The 24,802-nt window shown below is 44.3% G+C and overlaps 1 protein-coding gene across 1 annotated transcript; it reads left to right on the forward strand.

Moving 5' to 3' along the window:
* Positions 1–2,197: 2,197 nt before the first annotated feature.
* Positions 2,198–3,232, forward strand: LOC308363360 (chemokine XC receptor 1-like; the record flags this gene model as incomplete). The annotated part of the gene is made up of 1 exon (XM_080836172.1): positions 2,198–3,232. The coding sequence occupies one exon, from the start codon at positions 2,198–2,200 to the stop codon at positions 3,230–3,232; it is 1,035 nt and encodes a 344-aa protein (XP_080692298.1).
* Between the last annotated feature and the right edge of the window lie 21,570 nt (positions 3,233–24,802).

Consider the following 24,802-nt stretch of genomic DNA (forward strand, 5'->3'; position numbering starts at 1 on the left):
AGGGACAAGCGATGGCAGGCCTGGCTATTCCCGGTAGAGGTAGGGTGCAGGTGCTTCCTGGCACAGTCTGTATGGAACAAGCTCACAGCTCTGGGAATAAAAGGAAGGGAAAGGACGACAGCTGTCCGTAGGTTGGGGGAAGCCACAGAGAGAGCCTCTTGCTGGCTCTGGAATAGGAGGGAGGAGATAAACTGGGGACCAGGAGAGGATGGGCAGTGACTGGCCATCACTGCCGACCTGCCAAGTCGAGGGCGTTGTGGTTCAGGGTCGAAACGTCCACCACCTGATGACATCTTCTCTTGGTCGAAAGCTGCAATCACTTCCTTAGTGACTGAAGGAGTTAGCACTTAATTGTGTATATGATAGCAAGTATCAGAGTTCATTGTATACATATCATATAATTATTCAATACAGTATCTGTTAGATTTAGGTGATTTTTTTATATATCAGACTACAATGTAACATAAGAGACTACATCTAAAATAACCCCCATTGTTAGTTTGCATATAACCATGCCAGAGCCATCAAGCCTCCAAAGGCTCCTGGCCTATGTTGATGGCAATCAGACGAGGTAACTGGCTGTTGTGTGTCCTGGAGCTAGAGCCATTAGTCTCTGGTTATAGATATTTGTGTACAGCCACGACAAGCTGGCTGAAGCAAAAGATATTAGCATCTACATATATGGTCATACCTGGTTTGACCATATATGGCCCTTGGTCAAGCTAAACCTACCCTTTGACCTGTGACACACCCACTCCCTCCCTTCACATTATGCCTGGTTAATTCTACAATATAAATGTCTGTACTTTTCTGTAATGATGAAAGAAGACCTCGTATTCAGAGACCTCTTCTGGCAGCGGACGTGCTGCTCGTGCTGTGTCGAGGTGATTGTGGCTAGTGACTGAATAAACGCATTATTTTGCTAAGCCGTCTCTTACTCTGAACAAGCTAACTTGAAACAAGTACGAGCCTTCGACTATTTCGCCGAAGATGCAGCAGATTCTTTCATATCAAAATCAATAAATAATTCCTGTTTGGCTTACCATGTATTATAATATTTTAATGCAATGTGTTATGTGATTTTGCTACATGCCCTGCCATTTATTATAATGATGTTAATCATAATTAGTTTTCTTTGTTATTATTATTAGTGTGCTTGCCCGAAGGGAAGCACACTATTGTTCTTCGTTTTTTACTATTTTTTTTATTCTAGTAGTTTTTCTTGCAGCTAACTACTCCTCGCCCGATTGAGATAGAGACGCCGTTCAAACACCAAAACGTCCGGCCCGATCCGGTGCAAGCTGCTATGACTTTTCGTGGCGGTACTCCTTGCCACTCCTTTTTTATTCCTCTTTTTCCATCACCTTTTTTCTCCATAGACTTGCATGGCAGAACTTTGAGGCATTATGACATCATAATAGGCTCATTAAACTGGCTTGCACCTGTGATTCACTGACAACTCTCACTGACACCTGCGCACGGTTCCTCTTCTCTCTCTGTCCCTCTCCATTCAACTGTATAACTAGGAATATTAAGAGACACCTTCCATACCAGGGCTCTACTCACTCATGCATACTCACTCATGTTTACTCACTCGTGCATACTCACTCGTGCATACTCACTCATGCATACTTACTCATGCATACTCACTCATGTTTACTCACTCGTGCATACTCACTCATGCATACTCACTCGTGCATACTCACTCATGCATACTCACTCATGTTTACTCACTCATGCGTACTCACTCATGTTTACTCACTCATGCATACTCACTCATGCATACTCACTCATGTTTACTCACTCATGCATACTCACTCATGCATACTCACTCATGCATACTCACTCGTGCATACTCACTCATGTTTACTCACTCATGCATACTCACTCATGCATACTCATTTGTGCATGCTCATCCAGCAGGGAGAGCTGGAGAGCTGACACCTGCCCCAATTCCAAGGCACTTGTTCTCTCGGTCATGGCCGCAACAGAGCAAGCACACTCTCGCAGTTCGTTCACGAAACGCATTCTAGTTATTATATTAGTTTTCTTGTAATACTTTTTTTATTGTTATGTAATATTAGATAATATTATAAACATTATATTGTATTGTGCATTATACTTTTTAAAATTATTAATTATAATTTGAAATATTCATTTTTTTCTCTTCTTTCTGTTTAGATAGCTATTTGTTGTCATGAAATCCAATGGAACACTGACGACTGCAGATCCTTACGGCAATTACTCAGACTATGATGAGCCTGTGCCGCTTGAAGAGGATGTGCTGGGGATCTTCTTCTCGATTTTCCCCACTGTCTGCTACATCCTGATCTTCTTTGTTAGCTTGGCAGGAAATGGTTTCCTCCTCTGGGCTCTGCTGAAGCAGGAGGACCTAAGGCAGACGTCCAGCCTGCTGCTGCTGCACCTCACCCTGTCTGACCTGATCTTCACTGTGACACTTCCCTTCTGGGCAGTGTATGTCAGCCATGGCTGGGTGATGGGTGAGATGGCATGCAAGCTCCTGACTGGCATGCTGTTCTTGGGCTTCTACAGCTACATTATGTTCCTCATGGCCATGACTCTGCACCGCTACAGAGCAGTTGTGCACGCTGTCACAGCATCCACCTTCAAGCCCAACATTCACCTAATGAGTGCCGGGCTGTGGGTGTTCTGTTTGACCTTCAGCATACCCGAGATGGTGTTCTCAGAGACAGAAGAATTCAATGACGCTGTGGATTGCATCCAGACCTACGGGTCACACATGCCAGAGTATCTGGTGTATTTCGTGCAGATAAGCGTTTTTTTCTTGTTGCCGTTCTCAGTCATCACATTCTGCTACACGAGGATGTTGTTCCGCATCCGACAGTGCAGGATGGCGAAGAAGAACCAGGCAGTGAGGCTGATCTTCCTGATTGTGGTGGGCTTTTTCATCTGCTGGGCACCATACAACATCTTCCTTTTCATACACGCGCTGGACGTCCAGGGCCTGATTCCTGTTGCGAAATTAGAGCAATCGGTCGCCTACAAGTTCGCCTACACTATCTCCCACACCTTGGCTTACTTCCACTGTTGCTTCAGCCCCATCATCCACATCTTAGGCGCGGGGAAGTTCAGAGGACACCTGAACCCGTCTAGAGGGTTCAGACGCTTCTCGGTTAGACAGAGGACCCAGACCCTCAGCACTCACACTTATGAGGCTACACTCTCAGTGTCTGGCCAAACCAACATCTAAGGGTTTCAAAATAAAATACAAAAATTAATTAAATGTTATGGAAAGGGCTTTCACACAAAAATCATTTGCCAAAATACTTTATACTTAAACTCAAAGGGGACGTGTGGGTCGTGTCGCACTCACAAGCCCCCGCCGCGCCCCTCCCTCCTCCTCCTAGTGCTCATGCAGTTTTGAGCGCCAGGCCAAAACTTCTTCTCTGACCAGCAGCATCAGACAAACAGGTAATGATGGTGTTTGTGCAATCCCCAACGTTGTTTGATGATAAATTAACCACATCATTAAGCGCTGCTGAAAACATTACGTTGCAACTGGTCCGACGTTTCCTAAAAAATAAACACGAAAACACAAAAAACTCACAAAGTCCGTGATTTAAAATCCTTTTCCAGCTGTTTACTGACGTTTGTCATGTTTAACGAAGAGAGAGAGGGAGAGAGATGCAAGTTCACTAGTTTTGTTTTATTTAAAATCGTAATAATTGCAATGAAAGGTAGGTCTTAAGTTGAGCTACATGACAGTCTGGTTAGGTATATTGTGGTATGTTATTAGTGTAATGCTGCTTATGCTTCAAATCTGACAGAAAACAGTATTAAATGTGTGTGTGTGTGTACTGTGTTGTCAGCTTTATAGAGATTATGTAAGTCACTCTTTATTATTATGCACATCATTGATTCATCTCATTTACAACATTTGCAGCATAATGCCAAAAAAAGAGAGACTCCAAAAGCAGAAGGAAAGGGAACTGCAGCAAGCAGCTCAGGGTAGCAGCTCCCTTTTTACCTTGGATCAGGCCATTAACAAGTAAAACAAATGAGGGAGAAAATATCCTACTGTGTGTTTTATATATTTAGGTTTCCTCCGGTAGGAGGTAACCTATTGTTATCGTAGGTATTATTATTCTCCTGCCATGGGAGTCAATGGCAGCCCATAGAACCATATGGTAACTTTTTGTGAAATTTGGCACACTCATTAAGGACAGTCCCTTCTTCATTCACACCAATTTTCATGGCTCTCATTAGACCACTCTAGCGCCACCAACAGATCAAAGTTGGACTTTTGTAACACACGCAACTTTTGAACCGTATGACCGATTTTCAAAAATGAGGTACCATTGGATTCCCTGGATCAAGACGAATTAAACACACCCTATCGCGTCAATTTCCGGTTATATAGATTTTCCGCTATTTCCGGTTTTATCAAAAACCTTTGAAAGCCTACTCCTCCTACAATTTTTGGCAAATCTTCTTCAAAATCACCAGAGATGATCTTCAGACCTAGCCTCACAAAAGTTTAGAATTTTGATCCTCACAACCGTTTGTCCGGTACAGCCACTCAAATTCAGCAGAAAAGTCGCCAAACAGGAAGTGAAGTCATATCTTGGCAAATCTTTGACAAATCAACACCAAACTTGATATGTCACTGGAAGACACTACAACATGTTCCCATGTGCAAAGGCAACTTCATATCTTGAAAAATAATGCTTTACACATCAACAGGTCAAAAAGTGATACTCTGATTCAATCACAAGTTCATGTGAAGACACTTGAGAATGTTTAGTACACAAATCTGAAAAAAAGTTGACTGTAAGATGAAAAGTGGATTTTTGGTGAATATTTGAAACATGCATGCTTGGCTAATTTCTAGGGTGATTTTCAATAGGTCTGCCTCTCTGCTCCTCTGCGCGTGTCTCACACACTCAGTCTCTCTCTTGACACACGCGCAGCATTGGTTTTACGCACATACTTTTTCACAGACACACAGCTTGGTGTCACTCACATACATTCTCACAGACACACAGGGTAAGAGCACACACACAACCTACCCTCAGTCTAAACTTCAAGGCAAAAGCATTGTAAATGTTGGATTTGAAATTGAATATCCCATTGGCAAGTCTGCAGCATGGATTTTTCTATACAGTGACAAGTTGTCACAAAAATACATTTTTCCCTGGTTTGCTACGTTTGGAGGAGGAAACCGCCATCGCTGCTTGCAGCTATATTTATATATTTATTATTAATTTTATAAATAATTTTGTTGATGGGTGCCCTTTTATTTGGTTTGAGCACCTGCCCCCCAAAATGTGCACGTGCCTGTATGACACTGAACTTACCGAATTACATTTTAGTGTTATGAGACAGTTTTGTTAATTAAGCTGTAAGCTGCTTTGCGTAAATGTAGAGTTTAAATATGTTCAGAAAGTTAGATTAAGGATCAGATGTTGACTCTTAAAATATGTAGACCTGTAAAGATACTGTTATTTTATTAACATATTATATGCAACTTACGCAGCAAGTCTTCCTATGTCTCAGCTGGTTAAGCTAGAGTCACAGGTTGAGGTGGAGGTTACAAAAATGAAATGACAAAAATAGAGGTGATGAAAATGCATACATTGGAAAATAAAGGATGATAACTGTCGATTTATAACACTACTGTCTACCGTTCATCATTCACAATACCCAACTAACATTCATCATTTACAGCAAGCAATTCTGATTGCTTCGGACCCTCAGATGATGTGTCATCATTTTGTAGTCCATCATGGTCTTCTGTATCAAATAAAAATGATTTCCTCTTTGTGAGAATAACACAGGGCGTTTAGATAATCGCTCCTACTCTCGTAGAGACTTGGGTAAAGTTGGAAAGATATTATGAGATTTCTTTCCAACTTTACCCAAGTCTATACGACCCAGCCTTCCCAAGTGCAGACTGTGTAGCTTTGATTTGCTCCCACGTAGCACAAATGTTAGTTTGCCCTCTTAACAGCATTGAAGATCACATGATCCACTCAAAGTAAGACGTCAAAAGTATGAAACTAAGCTACAACCTAATTGTTATCAAAACAAGCTGTCCTTCAAGCTCGACATATAGCATAGGTCTCTATGTGCAGATGGCTGTGTTGCATATGCTGAAGGATCGCCTCCCATGCAGGTGGTCCAGAACGCAGTGGCACAACCTGAAAGGGCACGTCACTCCGCTGCTAATTGACCTCCTCTGGCTATCCATGGCTATCTAATGCTTGCCAGAGTGACCTCTGGTTAGGCACCCATCTACTTGAACTCAGTCATACAAGCCTATGCTTCTTTTTAGCCACTGGCATTGCCATCCCTACACACAAAGCAATCTCAGTTCAGACTATTTTCTCTTGTGGTTCCTTTTGTAACATGTCTAACACCCTAACATGCCTAACTTCTTTACGTCGTGTCCTTGCACTTTGTCATATTGAACAGATCTAGTATTTATTGCTTACTCAAATGTCTCCTGATTTACTGGAGCTTTGTATAAAAGCGTCTGCCATAGACTAAATGTGAATGCGATATAAACATAAGACTAATATCTACACTACAGCTTAACGACATACCTCATATAAGGAGAGTTATCCCAATTAAAACAAAGACCCTTCTCTACAATAGTAGACTCCAGATAATATTCGCTTTCTGCTAAACATAATGACCCTGCATGGCTTGTTAACAGGAGAAAGACTGATGCAAACCAAGAGCAAGTGGGTATGCGTTATATGGCATGGCTGGTCTTCTTTTCTTGTTGCAAATCCAGGATGCAAAGCATTCGTAGAAGTGAATGACCCAGACCAGACCCAGAGAGAGGACCAAAACCTAGACCACCAGTGTCAAAAAGAGAACTTAGACCACGAGCACTAAAACCACAGAGACAGTCCTGACTCTGATCACCGAAACCAGACACGGACCTAAATGTAGACCATTAAGATCAGAAACAGGACCTAGACCCACACTAGCTAGAACAGAATCAGGACTTAGACACTGAATAGCAGCATCAGATGCGGAGACTAAACCTGGACCACCAAGTCCAGAATCATGAGATGAGAAATGTGGAGACTCAACCTAGATCACCATGACCAGAATCAGGATGGGCTTGTCCATCACTCTTCCAGATCTGTGTATTACTTCCTTGATGCCTAGCCTTTGTTTGTGTTTCAGCATGAATCATCTTTAGCCTTCATTTCCTGTTTTCAGATTCTAAATGATTCTGATGCATGCCTGAGCAATACCACAGACAGTGATAGCAGTCTTCCCTTTTATCTTTTAAGGAACTCTAAATGTAACAAATAAATATACAAATAATGGAGCTTGTATTGTCCTCAATGTAAAGCATATAAGATCTTATTTAGGGTCCAAGTCGCAATGGTGCTCATCCAAGCCTGTCGCCACAAGCTTGCCAAATCAAACTCGGAGAGAATGGTAAATAAGAAAGTAAAACTTAAGTGTTAGGTGAAAATTCACATTCAAGTTAACCTCGAAATCCAGATGGGTTTATAAGTATCTTTTTATTCAATAGGCATATCTGGCTCTAATGTCTTGGCAGACAAGAGTGAAGCACGGGCCCACTCCCAGACTGCAGCAGACAAGAGAGAAGCAAAGTTGAACACATCAAACAAGTTTTATATGGGTTGAAGTAGTGTTTCTCTGACGCTAAAGCATAAAGACAGCAGAGATAACCAATGTTCTGCGTTACTGTAGTATCTTCTGTGTAAACCTGGTCAGGAACAGGTTCATTACTCGGGTTTGCTATTGCTACAGAGCTGCCTATAATCTATATCATAAATACACATTTTAAAATCTTCAGTCTCCTATTCACATTGCCACTGCCATTTGGGGCTACAAACTACAGCTGGGTTATGAGCAAAGTGGCATGCAAGCTCCTGAGTGGCATGTTCACTTTCAGATTATATAGTTGCATTGATTTTTACTTTTCAAGTGATTTTGTACGTTGTGTGTGTGTATGTTGTATGTCTGTGTCAAGACCAGTCACAGGAACAGAAAGAAAGCCTAGACCCTGAGCACCAAGAAAGTGGAAGTGTGAAAGTTTGATTTATCTGGCTAAATTAGCCAGTAGCAGCTTTAAGACATTTTATATTCAAGCCTTCTAAGTATTAGGTAATAGCTTATAAACATTAGAAATTGTTTAATTATTTGCATTAATGTAATATTTGTTTGAATCATTTAATGTATTTAAACATTAAAAGCATTTAATTTTCGGTTAATTTGCCTTATAATGCTTACTGTGAAATAATGAGCATTTTGTAACACTTGCAAGTTCTTTTTAATCTATGAATTAATGAATCTACTACTAATAACAGAGAACTCAAGGTTGGAGGAACCAAACCAAACAAGCTTGCAGTGTTGTTTCCTTTCCAGCAGATGGCGTATATGCTATTGGACTGAAAAGGCATGCTGTATATCATGAAATATTTTTTTTTTTTTTATGTTGCATGTAAATCTTAATCAACATCATGTGCCAGCCTTTTGTTGGCATCCTGGGTAGTATCATACAAAACAGACCCCTGATATTAGACACAGTCTTGTCATTGTGCTGTAGAAAAAAAGGATACATTAAAACAGTGTTGTCCTAATGTGTTTGGTTTGCTGTTCGCTATTTATTTTAATGCAAACATGTAAATACATGTTCACATGTATAACATTACACACAGGGTTTCCTGTGGAACTTGGACATGTAATAGATTGAATGCCAAATTCACATTAATGCTAAATAGTGTAAAAGCAACTGGAAGTTTAATACAGCTTTCCCTCCAAAACATGCAGTCTAAGTCGCTTCACTTGTAGAGGCAAGTGTGTTATCTATGCCTGCAAGGCAGTCAAGAGTAGAAGGTTAAGGCGACTTCTTCATGCCACCAATTCCTTTGTGTTATGCTAATTGAAACCAGAATCATGTTTTATGTTTAACAATTTCAAAGTCAGATTTGGAAAATAAAAACTTTGTATATTAAGACAGTATATTAAATGATATAAACCTTCTATTTAGATCCTTGCTGTATACCAGTAACCTTAAGTTAAGACCATCTACTTGGTTATTAAGGATGTACCAAGAATATTCGTGCTGCTTAATGCAGACCTTATCAGGCACTAATGCAGACACCATTAAGTGTTAATAGCTGTCATTGGTTCCCTAAAGTAAAGTGTTACCATATAAATGCTGATTGTTCATTTGGTGTTCAGTCTCCCAGAAAGGAAAGGTTTTTCCTACCAAAAGAATGTACTCACATCTGTCTGTCTGTCTATCTATCTATCTATCTGACTGAAGGACCGACCATGCTGTTCTGCAAACATGTCAGAATTCAGTGGTCTGTAAGGGTCTTTCCTTTGTCTTTTGCACATTAAAATATACATGGATTCAATTGAGTGTCATGGTTCTGTAACTATGGTATGGTTCTGTACTGTTAAATCTCTCATTTAAAGATGAAAGGAAAACAACCATGAGAGGGCTGTCCACCAAATTTGAGTGACCTGTGGAAGGGCAGCATGACTCAGAGAAATTAAGGCTAGTAGTTACTGTGAAGGAGATGGGCAGATCAAAGGGATCAAATATCTACAGAACAACTATGTTTAAGGAGCTTCACAGCTGAACTTCAGAAAAGTAGTGAAAAAAAAAAAAGTATATCAAATTTTTCCAACATCTAGAGTTCATGACATGATAATTGTTTTGTAGATATAGAAGTGTATGAAATAACTGTACAGGAGAAGTGCCATCACATCAGCATCTTTACAACACAAGAGTTGAAGTCAAAATTCAACAAGGATGAGACACGACCATTGGCCGACTATAACGAACTACAGCATAGTGATAGCACTTCCTTGTTGAACTACACTTGGCACAGATCCCTGGTCAGATCTTGCAGTGATGGTTTCAATTCATTTGAAATAGGCAATTGATATTCTCGAAAAGTGCAGGTGTTCGATGCAGTAATATTGCTGTCTTTCAGTTAAATAACCTGAGTCCCCTTAACTACAATATATAAGTGTGTCATCTGTTGAGATTTCAGTTCATATTGTACCCATGGTTTATGATTAGATTTTATGACAGTATCGTCCCTTTTGCAGAGCTTATAGTCCCCTATGTAACTTTGATACAGATAAACAAAGCATGCTATCACCAATACAAGGATTCAGCAATTCATGTTCCTCCATTTGGCTCTATGTACTCTCAATAAATTAGGGAATACTAACATTTAGTTTGAAACAGACACACCAGGGCACAAACACGTTTTGTGCTTCACCACATCCTAGTAGGCAAAAATGACGAAATTGACTGAAGACTGAATTTGCTTCCCAATCACCATTGCGATGAAAAGGAATGTTTAGTCATCACTTTCTCCAGTTCTGTAAAATATCTCCATGCTGCAAATCCTATGACTTTGTTTCGGCATGGATAGTGAGCTTTCAATGTCTAATAATGTCTTTCTAAGTAACTAAGGTAGTGATAACTTAGGCAAACAGACCTAGTAGCACTTTAAAAATGGCCTCTCTTCACACATACAGTACTTTACTCGGTGGGAGTACCCAACCTTTAACCCTGCGTTGCAGGAGGATCTGTCCCTTTAGCCTCCCTCTGCAGAACTCCATGGGCGCTCCAGCCATAATGACATCAAGAGCACATTCACCTGAGTGCTTTGTGGGCTTATTCACTTCTGGTGGGCAGAGCTGTGTGAGTTGAACATGCAATTCATTCAAACATGAATCTGTCATGCCACCTCAGGATGTACGTTGAATTGCGCTACACATGCTGATTTAAATGCCTACAAGGAGTGGGTGCTGGTGTGTTCTCATAGCACTGATGTGAAACTAACCACAGGAGGCAGAGAGGGAGACAGAGAGAGAGAGAGAGGAAGTGAGATAGAAATACACAGGCAGAGTGCCAAAGAGGGGGAGATAAAAAAGAAAGAGCAAAAGAGAGAAATATGTATAGAGAAGGGGAAGAGACAGGCACGGAGAGGAAGAGAGAGAAAGAAGGAGAGAGAGAGAGAGGAAGAGAAAGAGGAGGGTAAAGAGAGAGCAAAGTGAGCAGAGTGGCAGGTTCTGAGCAGCGCTCCCATAATTCTCTTTGGACACATTAAACTTAATTAACTAAAACATCTTACACGCTCTGCTGAATGCCAAGGGCAGAACAATCAAAGACCAGTTGCCAAGCTACTGCTCCCAAACACACACATGTTCCCCTGCATCCAAGCCTTCTGCACAAAATTAAGCTGAGCGGCCTCATGAGAAAACCACTGAGCTGCTATATACTGAGGCCTGAGACTCAGTAAGAACCATCCATGGACATCCCGTTCCCTCTGCCTAGGTAGAGGCTTTCTCTGGAATGGAACTGGTCTTGATCCTGCTCTGATGTGAGTCAGAATGGGCTGCTGTCTCGACTATCTGAGAATTGACCGCTGTTTCTGCTATCTAGGTGTAGCCTGTGCACCAGGTTACGACTAGGTTCCCCTAGGTTCTCTCTCTGTCTCTCGCTCTCTCCCTTCTGTTCGCTCTCCCCAGTACAAGCACGTCATTAATTGGGGGGTGGAGTGGGCACCTAGTTGGCCACCTACCTGACGGGAGGTAGGCGTATATATTTAGGCACCTGGGGTCCTTACACAGGTCTGTTACTGTTGCTGGCACACGGGTGAGGAAGCTAGGCGTGGGCACGCTCTTGAAGTGCGGAGTGCGTGTGTGACTCGACGCAGAAGCTGACTGCACCAGGCTGTACCTGGGTTTGAGACCGTTTGCGGTTCAAAGCACCCACTGGGTATTGTGGCTTGTGTGGTGCGTGGTGTATCCGCTACCAGCGATTTGTATTTACAGCAGGAGCGGCAGACAGTGATCAACCAGCGTTGCTAGGGTTGCTGTTCTCTACATGTGTGTGATTGTTGTGTGGTTTATGTCCTTTGTTATAGTTTTCCTCTAGCCTGTTGATTGTAGTTTGTAGTGTAGTGAGAGTGCATCAATTGCACATCACAGGCTAGAGTGGTTTCTTTATTTTCTTTATTCTTTTGTTTTGTCCACCCCCCTCCCTCTCGGATAGCCAGCCTCAGTGGTGGTGGAGCCAGGGGAACTTATAGGGCCCTATTGAGTAGGCATCTCCCTAGTTCCCCTTTTGCACTCAAGGAGTAGAATAGTCATGTGAAGTTGCGGTGAAGTGAATTCTTTAATCCTCATATCAAGTTTATCAGTTTATCAGAGTGATATATATTTGCAGTGTGTCTTCTGACAGTGAACACGTGTTGTATTGGGACTCTTACCCGTCCATGAGTCTTTTGTTTGCTCCTCTGGCTCCATTGCTGCAGGCTTGGCGACTCCTTTCCCCTTTAATTTCTTTGTTTATGTATTTGATTCTGTTGACCAACCAACCCACTTTGTATTAATAAAAAACTGTATTTTTATACTTTGAAAGAACCTGTGTCTGTACAGCTTATTGATACTGAGTTCCCCTTGCTCAATAACTCAAGGGGTGGCGTAGTCACTGTACCCTAGGGGGCGCTACATTTTGGCGTAGTCGGCAGGATATCTGTTAATCTTTAAAGTGTTGTTGGTTGGTCACAGTGAGCAGCACCGTGTGAGTGTGTGTGTGTGTGTGTGTGTGTGTTTGTGTGTAGAGATCAGCAACTGGCAACATGAGCGGCGAAGAGGACAACGATGGAGGCTCTGGGGCACAGCAGCTGCAGCAGCTACGGCAACGTGTGGCCCAGCTACAAGCTGAAAACCAGAGACTATCCGGTGCACAAGGTGACGATGCTGGGGGGGGGGATCCCCTTCCAGTGCGAAGAGAACAGACACTCTATCTGCCCAGAGAGAGACGGTGCCCTAAGTTCTCTGGCTCCCGAACAACTGGGACCCTTTCCATTGAGGAGTGGACTGAAGAAACGCAAGGCTGTATTAGGTCAAGGTACATGTCCGATCTAGAAAAGGCAATGTTTTTATATGATCACTTAGAGGGCGAAGCCCGAAACGAGATCAAATATAGACCTGCTACTGTTAGAGAAAACCCAACAGAAATGATTTCCGTCTTAAAAGAAGTATATGGATGTTCTAAATCATATGTTTATTGGCAGCAGCGCTTCTTTGACCGAAAGCAGAAAGAACATGAGTCATTGTTTGAGTTTTCACATGCATTGATGAACCTTATGGCACAGGTGAAACAATCCAAACAAGATTCTATTGCTAATGCAGACATGTTGCTTAGAGACCAATTCTGTGAAAATGTTCGGGACCCAATGTTAAAACGGGAACTTAAAAGAATGGTACGGGCTAATGAGGCCTCTTCCCTGCTAGATGTAAGACGGGAAGCCACTAGGTGGGTGGAGGAGGGACAGACAAGTCGCGAACGGAGTCAAAGTGCTCCAGGGCGTAGAAGTGAAGCGCTTTATATGTCTCAGTGTGAAGCCACCGCTGCGCAACCCTCTGAGATGGCAGAGTTAAAAGAACTGGTGTTGAAACAACAAGCCCAACTTGATATGCTGGTCCAACATCTAGGGCAGCCCACCAGTCGATCTCGCGCCCCGCAGCCATATCGGGAGGGACGCTTTAAGCGTACCCCTGACGGTCAGCCCATCTGCATTCAATGCGAGCAACCTGGACATATAGCCCGGTACTGTCAATCCGCTCCCCCTTCGAGCAACCGTAGACCAGCCCCTCACACATTTTTAGATCCCACCGAGCGGTCAGTGCCTTTTGCCCGTAGTTCAAGTAGCCAGCCGGGAAACTAGAAATTCCCAGTGTGCAGAGCCACACACTGGGAGGGGAGGGTTTTGGCTCTGCATGTTCTCCGTCTTTCAGACAATTAGTTGGAAAATGCCCTGTTTTACATGTGGACATTGGAGGGTTGATGGTCCCCTGTCTAATTGACACTGGGTCAATGGTTACTACTGTAACTGAGAGTTTTTTTAATAAATATTTCAGTCATCTGCAGAAGAAAGACTGCAAGTGGTTAGGCCTCAAGGCAGCTAATGGGCTAGACATACCTTACACTGGTTATATCGAGCTGGATATTTTTGTTTTGGGACAGCGTATTCCGGAGAGGGGAATATTGATTGTCAGAGACCCACCCAATGTGACCCTTCATGACCGCAAGGTAGCTACCCCTGGTATACTAGGTATGAACGTACTGTCAGAGTGCTATAGAGTTCTCTTTGAGCAACATGGTGCACAGCTCTTCCACTCCCCTCCGGTTAAGTCGGCGGCCCCAGCAGCCCTACGGGCTTTGCGACATTGTGAGAAGATCCAAGCCGTCTTCAATGCCCCCAAGCCATTCAAGGTCAAAGTCCAGGGGAAGTCTCCGGTCTGCCTTGGGGCTGGTGCCCTGACTATGGTCGCGGTTACATGCCCCCAGTTAGATACTGCGGAGTTCTTGTTTGAGCCATTAGGTAATGAAGATGGGCAACTGCCTGAAGGTCTCTTGGTGTCCCCCACCCTTGTCACTGCCAAAAGGGGCATGTTGTGTGCTCCTGTAGTTAATGTCGGGTCTACTGACGTGTGGCTTTCCCCCCGACGCACCATTGGAACTGTGCAGGCAGTGATGGCGACCTCTGCTGGAACCAACCTTGTTGACGGTAAGCCTTCATGGGAAGAGTGTTCCGCCTACGTCTCCACTCAGGAGGCAACCACATGCTCCAGCGTCCATGAATCTCCCTTCCCTGACTTTGAGGGCCTGACTCCTGAGCAAGCTTCCAAAGCCAAAGCCCTCTTTGCTCAGTACGACGATATCTTTTCCAAGGGTGATGGAGATCTGGGATGTACGTCTCTGATTACTCATGAGATTCCATTAGTTGATGATGCCCCTGTCCGTCAACCTTACCGTCGAATCCCGCCCACCCAGTATGACATGGTGAAGGCCCATATCAAACAGCTCTTAGATAGTCAGGTCATAAGAGAGAGCAGCAGCCCGTACTCTTCTCCAATCGTTCTTGTCACCAAGAAAGATGGGAGCCTTCGTCTCTGCGTAGACTATCGGCAGCTGAACTCAAAGACCCGGCGTGATGCCTATCCCCTCCCCAGGATAGAAGAGTCCTTAGATGCCCTGTCCGGGGCAAGATGGTTTTCCACCCTCGATCTTGCGAGTGGGTATCACCAAGTCCCGATGGCCGAGAAAGACAAGTCGAAGACTGCCTTTTGCACACCGTTTGGCCTCTTTGAGTTCAACCGGATGCCATTCGGACTGTGCAATGCTCCCGGCACGTTTCAGCGCCTCATGGAGCGCATGTTTGGAGATTGCCGTAACCAATCGGTCCTTTTGTACCTAGATGATGTGATTGTATATTCGTCGACAGTGGAACAACACCTTGAGCGGCTGGGGGAAGTGTTCACACGACTGAAGAAACAGAACCTCAAGGTGAAGTTGGCTAAGTGTGAGTTCTTCAAACACCAGGTGAGCTACTTAGGTCACGTGGTCTCGTCAGAGGGGGTAGCTACCGACCCTGCGAAGATTGAGGCAGTTAAGGAGTGGCAGCGCCCAGGTCACCTGGCTGAATTGAGGTCCTTTCTTGGCTTTGCAAGTTATTATCGGCGGTTCGTCGAAGGCTTCTCCAAGATCTCAGCCCCGCTACATCATCTTGTGGGGAAGCTCATTGGACCACGGAGAAAGGGGAAGACCCCTCCAGTTCCCCTAACAACAGCATGGGATGAGGCCTGTGAAAAGGCATTTGAGTCGTTGAAGGAGAGACTTACCTCTGCCCCAGTTTTGGCCTATGCCGACTTCAAGAAACCCTTCATTCTGGAAACCGACGCTAGCCATGGAGGCCTGGGGGCTATTCTCTCACAAGAGCATGACGGGAAAGTTCGCCCTATCGCCTTTGCCAGCCGAGGACTGAAACCTACCGAGAGGAATATGGAGAATTATAGCTCCATGAAGCTCGAACTTCTCGCCTTAAAATGGGCAGTGACTGAGAAGTACAGGGAATACCTGTTAGGGAATCATTTCACCATCTTGACCGATAACAATCCTCTCAGCCATCTGCAGACTGCCAAGCTGGGGGCAATTGAGCAGCGGTGGGCCGCTCAACTAGCATCCTTCAATTTCACCATCAAGTACCGCCCGGGAAAGAGCAACCAGAATGCGGATGCATTGTCCCGTCAGTACCTGGACCGGTTTGCGTTTGGGACAGAAGTCCCCTTGCTGGGAGCTCTAGCCGATATGGGCCAGCCGCCCGTAGCCGAGGGTTATTGTGGAGAAGTGGTGGCGCTGCCTGGCCGTAGGCCTCAAGACCTGCGCCTATTGCAAGAGGCTGACCCAGTCATCGGGCCTGTGCGCAAATATCATCAAGCCGGCATACTGCCAGGAACTGAAGAGCGGACGTCATTGTCCAGCCCTTGCAGGGCACTGCTGCGGCAATGGAGCCGTCTGGTTACTCAGGAGGGGGTATTGTACCGCCTTGTCCATGCCCCAGGTGGAGGCCCAGACACTTTCCAGCTGCTCCTTCCCCAGTGCTTGCAGGAAGAAGTCCTCCGTAGTGTCCATGACCACCAGGGGCACCAGGGCACTGAGAGGACCCTCCAGCTGTTACGGGATCGATGTTTCTGGCCACGCATGACCAAAGATGCTGAGCAGTGGTGCCAACAGTGTCAAAGGTGTGTACTGGGGAAGGCTGTCCAGCCAAAGGTGCGTGCATATTGGGGAACGTTGCAGGCGACCCAGCCAAATGAGATTCTAGCGATTGACTTCACCTTGTTGGAAACTGCAAGTGATGGTCGGGAGAATGTTTTGGTCTTGACTGACATCTTTACAAAATACTCTCAAGCATTCCCCACCAAAGACCAAAGAGCCCCCACAGTGGCCAAAGTCTTGGTCCAGCAGTGGTTCCATCGGTTTGGGCCCCCAGGCCGTATCCATTCAGATCAGGGGCGGAACTTTGAAAGCATGCTGATTCAACAACTCTGCCAGATGTATGGTGTACAGAAGAGTAGAACCACACCTTACCACCCACAAGGTAATGGACAGTGTGAACGATTTAACCGTACCTTACATGACCTGTTGCGCACCCTACCGCCAGCTGAGAAACGGCACTGGCCCCGACACTTGCCACAGCTGACCTTTGCCTACAACACCACACCTCACCAGACTACTGGCCACACCCCATACTATCTCATGTTTGGGCACCATCCGAGATTACCAGTGGACTTCCTCCTTGGTGCTGGGGTGGCAGGACAGGACGCGGGCACCATAGAGGACTGGATTCATGAACATCAACAGAGTGTGCGGATCACCCGAGAGCACGTCCGGCAGAGATCAGAGGAGCTGGCACACCGGCGTAACCGAAACCACAATGCCCAGGTGAACGATTCCGGTCTTGAAGAGGGGGGGTTAGTGTACCTACGTAACCATGTGCCTGGTCGGAATAAAATCCAGGATCACTGGAACCCTGCTGTGTTTCAGGTGTGTCGGCGGCCCTCTGGGACTGGAACAGTGTACACTGTGGCCCCTAGAGATGGGGAAGGGCCAACCCGGCAGGTCCACCGGTCCGAGCTGAGGGCTATTCCAGAAGGGTTGCGGTCAGAGGCAGAGGCGGCTGCCCCTTCTACAAACCACACTGGCCGACCTGTTGACTCCCAATTCTGCGATGATGGAAGGCAAGAAGATGTGGTCATTATACAACCAGGCGGGACTCAGGAGGTCCTGGATTTCCCCCAACCCCATGCTTCCGTTGAGGTGGAAACCATGCCTGGAGAAGAGGCTGAAACCCTGCGGCGCTCAGCCAGGTCGACAGCAGGTCAGCACTCCAACCCCTACCGGCTCCCTCAATCCGCTGCCACCAGGAATGAAGAGGGGTCACTTGCAGAGGGCGGAGCCCCGGACCGGGGGGTGTGAATTGCCATCGTCGGGTCGCCGATTCATTTGGAGGGGGTGGATTGTAGCCTGTGCACCAGGTTACGACTAGGTTCCCCTAGGTTCTCTCTCTGTCTCTCGCTCTCTCCCTTCTGTTCGCTCTCCCCAGTACAAGCACGTCATTAATTGGGGGGTGGAGTGGGCACCTAGTTGGCCACCTACCTGACGGGAGGTAGGCGTATATATTTAGGCACCTGGGGTCCTTACACAGGTCTGTTACTGTTGCTGGCACACGGGTGAGGAAGCTAGGCGTGGGCACGCTCTTGAAGTGCGGAGTGCGTGTGTGACTCGACGCAGAAGCTGACTGCACCAGGCTGTACCTGGGTTTGAGACCGTTTGCGGTTCAAAGCACCCACTGGGTATTGTGGCTTGTGTGGTGCGTGGTGTATCCGCTACCAGCGATTTGTATTTACAGCAGGAGCGGCAGACAGTGATCAACCAGCGTTGCTAGGGTTGCTGTTCTCTACATGTGTGTGATTGTTGTGTGGTTTATGTCCTTTGTTATAGTTTTCCTCTAGCCTGTTGATTGTAGTTTGTAGTGTAGTGAGAGTGCATCAATTGCACATCACAGGCTAGAGTGGTTTCTTTATTTTCTTTATTCTTTTGTTTTGTCCACCCCCCTCCCTCTCGGATAGCCAGCCTCAGTGGTGGTGGAGCCAGGGGAACTTATAGGGCCCTATTGAGTAGGCATCTCCCTAGTTCCCCTTTTGCACTCAAGGAGTAGAATAGTCATGTGAAGTTGCGGTGAAGTGAATTCTTTAATCCTCATATCAAGTTTATCAGTTTATCAGAGTGATATATATTTGCAGTGTGTCTTCTGACAGTGAACACGTGTTGTATTGGGACTCTTACCCGTCCATGAGTCTTTTGTTTGCTCCTCTGGCTCCATTGCTGCAGGCTTGGCGACTCCTTTCCCCTTTAATTTCTTTGTTTATGTATTTGATTCTGTTGACCAACCAACCCACTTTGTATTAATAAAAAACTGTATTTTTATACTTTGAAAGAACCTGTGTCTGTACAGCTTATTGATACTGAGTTCCCCTTGCTCAATAACTCAAGGGGTGGCGTAGTCACTGTACCCTAGGGGGCGCTACATAGGATTGGGCTATATTTGGGCTATCTGGAAATGGGCCACTGTCTCGACTATCTGGGAATCTCTGCTATCTGGGAATGGGCCATTGTTTTGGCTATCTAGGAATCGGCCGCTGTCTTGGAAATCTGGAAATGGGCTGCCGTCTCGGCAACCTGAATGGGCAGCTGTTTCCGCTATCTGAGAATGACCCGCTGTCTAGGCCGTTTGGGAATCTCAACTATCTGGGAATGAACCACTGTTTTGACTGTCTGAAAATTGACCGCTTTTTTGGCTATCTGGGTAACCACAAAGCTGCTACTGATTCTTGAACGGCTCCATCTCTGGGCCAGATGTGGCTCTGATCCCAGCCAGATCCATTCCTGAAGGAGCTACAATTGTGGCATTTAGATAGCAGTTTACATGGCACATAAGACATGCAAAAACATGCAAAATGCACAAATAAAAAGTATAGCAAGAAAATTAAATTGTGAAAATAGAATAGATATACCATCACTGCTGACTGTAGCAAAATGATTTGTGCTGCAGGGGAGAGGAGCGGGATGATGGTGGTGGTGGGGGGGTCGTCGGGGGGGGGGGGGGGGGGATGGGTCGTCGGGGGCTTTCACATAAACCAACATTCTACATCTGTCGCCTACTTTCCCAAAAAGACATTCTCCTTTACTGTCTTTGTGCCTCCTTGGCAAAAGCGTAATTTCGTGTTTTTGCCAGGAGCCAAGCAGCTGTTGTTTTCTGCTCGACTGCTCCTCATCAGACTTCCTTGACCACTCTTCTCTCTTCACACTTCTCTCTCTCTCTCTCTCTCTCTCTCTCTCTCTCTCTCTTTCTTCCAGGCTAAGCACTTCGTTGCAACCACATACTGTTGATGTCATCTCATTTCCCCTTGAACATCATTTTGACCAGTCTCCTCCAGTAGATGTCATGATAAAACATGTGTGATATAACATGATATAACTTCAGATTTCCTTTTTTTCTCACCTGAATTTGAATGTTTCATGAAATTTCATTTTGACAGAAAGAATTCCTCCCCTGAGGTTGGCATGAATGAGTCATGTTGAGACTGCCTTGCCAAATATATCCACCAGGGGGCAAGCACAGTCTGGACATTTCGGGGGGTGGGGGGGGTGGGGGAGGGTGATCTCTGAGTTAACCAGATGACTGCGAACTCCAGTGTTAAACTGAACTGAAGAAGATCAAAACGTGTTGTGTGTTGTAGTTATCTGGATAACTTTCCACATCTTACATACCGGTTAGTAGACCACTCATGTTAATTCACACGATAATTCCAAGCGCTTGAGGAAATTGTTGATTTTGCACCCTCCACTACTCAAACCCACGCACACACACAAACACACACACAACCACACACACACACACACACACACACACACACACACACACAACCACATACACATACACATACACACACACACACACACACACACACACACACACACACACTCATACAAGCAAGACTTTTGATCATCTAAGAATCATATAGTCTGGCTTTTTACACATACTGCATTGCAATTGCAAAAAAGATAAAGGTCATTAAATACATTTCCTTCTCACCAGTACTAGTGATGTGCAGTGAGAGTGAGAGAGAGAGAAAAAGAGTTTGAATTTTTTTTTTTGTATTAAAAAGATCACGACAGGACCATTCTTTATTCCTCTTTCATCTGAGTTTAAGTAGGTGCAGAGAAGCAAGAAGCTGAGGTATACAGCATAATTAATGAGCCAGATGTAGATTTAATTGCAGCAGATCTGCATCTGTTCATCTCAGAGTTTTCAGATAAGTCTTACAGCTACCCGCCAGACCTGTCTTCCTGGAGTTTTGTGAATCGACGCATGTGTGTTTACTGTTTCTAATCAGTACCATCAGCCTCTGTCTAACCTTAGGAACTGAGCTTACCTATCAGTTTTCTTTTGGTTCTCAAAAAATCATATTCATGTGATTTGATGTTCATACTGAAAGACAGCTTGTGGTCTGTTATGTTTCACTTAAGATTATGGGGCTGTTGCATAGTTATATTGCAGTGTGGCGCTGTGACAATACATAACTTTTCACATCCCCTATATCCACACACAAACAAGCATACCTAGAGAACACACACACACACACACACATCCACACACAGACACATGTGTGCACACACACACAGACACACACACACACTCACACACACACACACACACAAACACATATGTGCACAAACAGAGACACACACACACAAACGCATCCTGATGGGTGAAACTTTTTGTAAAGGTGGACCTGGGAGATTTTGAACTGCACAGTGCATGACTAATGGCAGAAACATGTTAAAATCATTGCTGAAATGTCCTTGGAAAGACAAATGAATTTTCACCAGAATAATTAACTTAATTAACAAATTTCCATGCATATTCATCAGGGCCGTTGAAGTCTCTCCAGCGCGGCTTGATGAGCGCTTCGGAGTAATAACCTTCTGATTTACATCCCAGCATCCACTGCCATTTGTGAGGATTAGTAGCGAAAAAGGAAAAGATGGACGCGAAGAAAAGACACATGTGTGTCTGCATACATCACACGTAAGCCTGATTAATTGATTACCTGTCCAGGTACGGTGAATGTATATGTTAGTTAATATTAAGTGCCAAAGATTTTTTTTTTTTTAGACATTTCATTATTATAGTTCTGAAGTGACAGAACAACAGGGGTCAAAAAGCGTTTCCCAATTTTCTGCTGCATTTTGATTCCATCCTTTTTTGTATGCCTTTTCTGGCCAGAAACACGTTACCTAAGAAAAACGCTAAAACAGCCAGAGATGAGAAAGAGGATGCTCAGCAAGTTTGGGAAAACCTGGAAAGAAATCTTAAAGTGTAAGTGCACCCTAAAATGTGTTTTCTGAGCTGGAAACTAAATATTACTGAACTGTGATGAAACACATCAATGCTGGTGTTAATATTGACAAAATGACCAGTCAAAAGAAACTATTTCATTTGCTGATAGAGTCTCATTATTCACCGGAGTTCACGTCCTTCCAATCTCCTGCCTTGTCTCGGCCTTCTCCTTAAAATGACTGCATTCATCCTGTATCCCCTACCAATCTCTCTCTCTCACACACACACACACACACGCAAACACACACACACACACACACTTTCTCCTCCTCCCCCTCCTCCTCTGGTGGGCATGTGTTGGCACCGTGCCTGGCTTGTAAAACTCTCCCGGGCTGGCATGGAGCGGCGCGGTGCGGGGAGAGAAAAGAAGAGGAGAGAGGGGGTAAAAAAGCGCCCCTCTCCTCTGTCATCTCTGCAGGGTAATCTTTAAAGGCAGTAAGGTGTGACGGCACAGACTGGCAGCTTGGCAGCCATGCCCGGGGATAGCAACACTCCATCAGCTGTGAATGGACACCATTACACCCTTACTTCCCTATGCACACAGCATAGTAGTAAGGGTATGTGTGTGTGTGTGTGTGTGTGTGTGTGTGTGTGTGTGTGTGTGTGTGTGTGTGTGTGTGTGTGTGTGTGTGTGTGTGTGTGTGTGTGTGTGTGTGTGTGTTTGTATGCCTGTATAAGAAAGAGAGAGACAGGGATAAGTGCACAAAAGTAATTCTTTATTTTACCATCTGAACACTTTGGTTTAAAGGTGTATTGAGCTTACAGGGAACTGGCTGATCGAGAACAGAACATGAACACCTCCACATACCTTTCTGGTAGAATATCATCACTTCCCCCTCCTCTGACTGCCTTGCTTACTTTGACCTTCACCCCAACATGGTAGCTACAAGCAGAATCACAGAGATTTGTCTTTAGATATAGGAGAGAGTGCCCCCCACCCCCCGAATGTTACAGTATTTGAAAAAAGAAAGATATGATCAGCAACATTACAAACACAAAACAAAAACGTGAATGAGGTTCACACCTTCTGCATCCAATATGTCATCAGGCCCTAAGATGGTGTGAGGCACAATTAACACATTCATTTGGAAAATGGAAAATCTGCTCAAAGGAGAAAACCTGTGAAATGGCTTCTTTTCTTAATACTGAGTATGCCGCCGCCAAATCCTATCCTTCCCTCTACTGCTGGAAAGAGAATACATAACCACCATACAGCTCTGGAAAAAATGAAGAGGCCACGACGAAATGATCAGTTCCCCTATTCCTACTTATTGTAGATGTGTGTTTAAGTAAAAGCATCATTTGTGTTTTGTAATAAACTACTGACAACATTTCTTCCAAATTCCAAATAAAAATATTTAGAGAATGTATTTACTGAAAATGGCAATAACAAAAAATATGTGTTTTCAGACCTCTATTACGTAATGCAAAGAAAACAAGTTCATATTCAGTTTTAAACAACACAATACTAATGTTGAACTTAGGAAGAGTTCAGAAATTGTGAGCATTGTGAGCTTGTTTTCTTTGGTTCAGGTCTGAAAACCTTATTCATACTATACATACATTGTATATACATTGTATATACATTCATATACAAATACATTTTTCTAAATTATTTGTATTTGGAATTTGGGAGAAATGGTTATAGAATACAACAAAAATGTGTACCTATAAATAGTAAAACCAGAGAAACAGATGATCTTAATTCAGATCAGATCAGTCTCTTAATTTATTGTCCACTGACAGGCCTCTTGAAAGTATTGAAGGAAAGACAGGTTTTGGTAAAACTTCATTGGAAGGCAGGGATGTATCCAACTGACTTGAGGTGGGCTGGTTTTCCTCTCAAGTGGCCTATTGTGAGTTATAGGCACAGAGAGCTGAGCAGCTCATGTTTGAGGGGAGGAGGAGGAGAGGCACACGTTGTCTGGCCATTTTGGGGGTGCAAACTTTTTAAGATCTGACATTTTATTTTCTCTGTGTGTGTACGTGTGAACGTGCCTGCCTGCAAGAGTGAGAGCGTGTGTGCTTTGGGGCGTCTGTCTACGTGGCCCTAACGTTTGATCAAACGTCTTTCTGGAATCCACCAGATAAAAACAGAAAAAGAGCAACAGCTATAAATGTTTAACGCCACAGCAACAAACTTCTGATCGCTTACTTAGTTTTTCAGCAAAGCCATTACATGAAATGTGCTGCATTTTGATGTTCGCTTTCATATAACAGCTAGAACTACAAAACCCGCTAAAGCAGGTGTATATTTTATTCATTTTTTTTTAGTGGAACGGGAGGATAGTGCCGCAGTGTTTGATCGCGCCATTGATGAGAAAGTTCTAAGGAAAGTCACAAACCCGCAGAGGAATTTGATTACCTTCATCCATTATCTGCGCAGTGAGCGATCACGAAGCTCACCATCTGTCGTCCGTTTCATTTGCATCGTCAACACCTGCCCTGCATGTTTACGGCTTTTCTCTCTCCATCCCCCCCCCCCCCAACACACACACACGCAGATTTTTTTTTTAACAAGACATTAAAATGTTTTCCTATCTCACATAAATTAATTAATAGGATATTTCAAACATTATTTGTCATTTCTAGTGATATCGGTACTCTGGGACTCTCAACTGTCTTTGCCGGTGGTCTCAGTAATGGGAAAAGGGATGCAGGACTCATTTCAGCGCATTTCACAGGAGAACCGTAAACTGGCTATTTCGAGTGATTTATTGTGTGCTGTTTATATTGATTTCACTTCACTGCAGTGCCTCACAAAGTGAGTTTATACATAAACAGACATTGGTAGACAGATAACTTTATATGGCGATAGACAGATAGGTATATAGATAGATAGATAGCTAGATAGATAGATAGATATGTAGATTGATAGATAGATAGCAAAAAAAGACAGATGAAAAAAGTATTTACAAAAATCAATCAAATAAATAAATAACTACAGAGCACTGAAGTTTTGTAATGTAGACACGAGG

This window comes from Sprattus sprattus (genome assembly GCF_963457725.1).
Source record: "Sprattus sprattus genome assembly, chromosome: 4".
NCBI classification, from domain to species: Eukaryota; Metazoa; Chordata; class Actinopteri; order Clupeiformes; family Clupeidae; genus Sprattus; species Sprattus sprattus.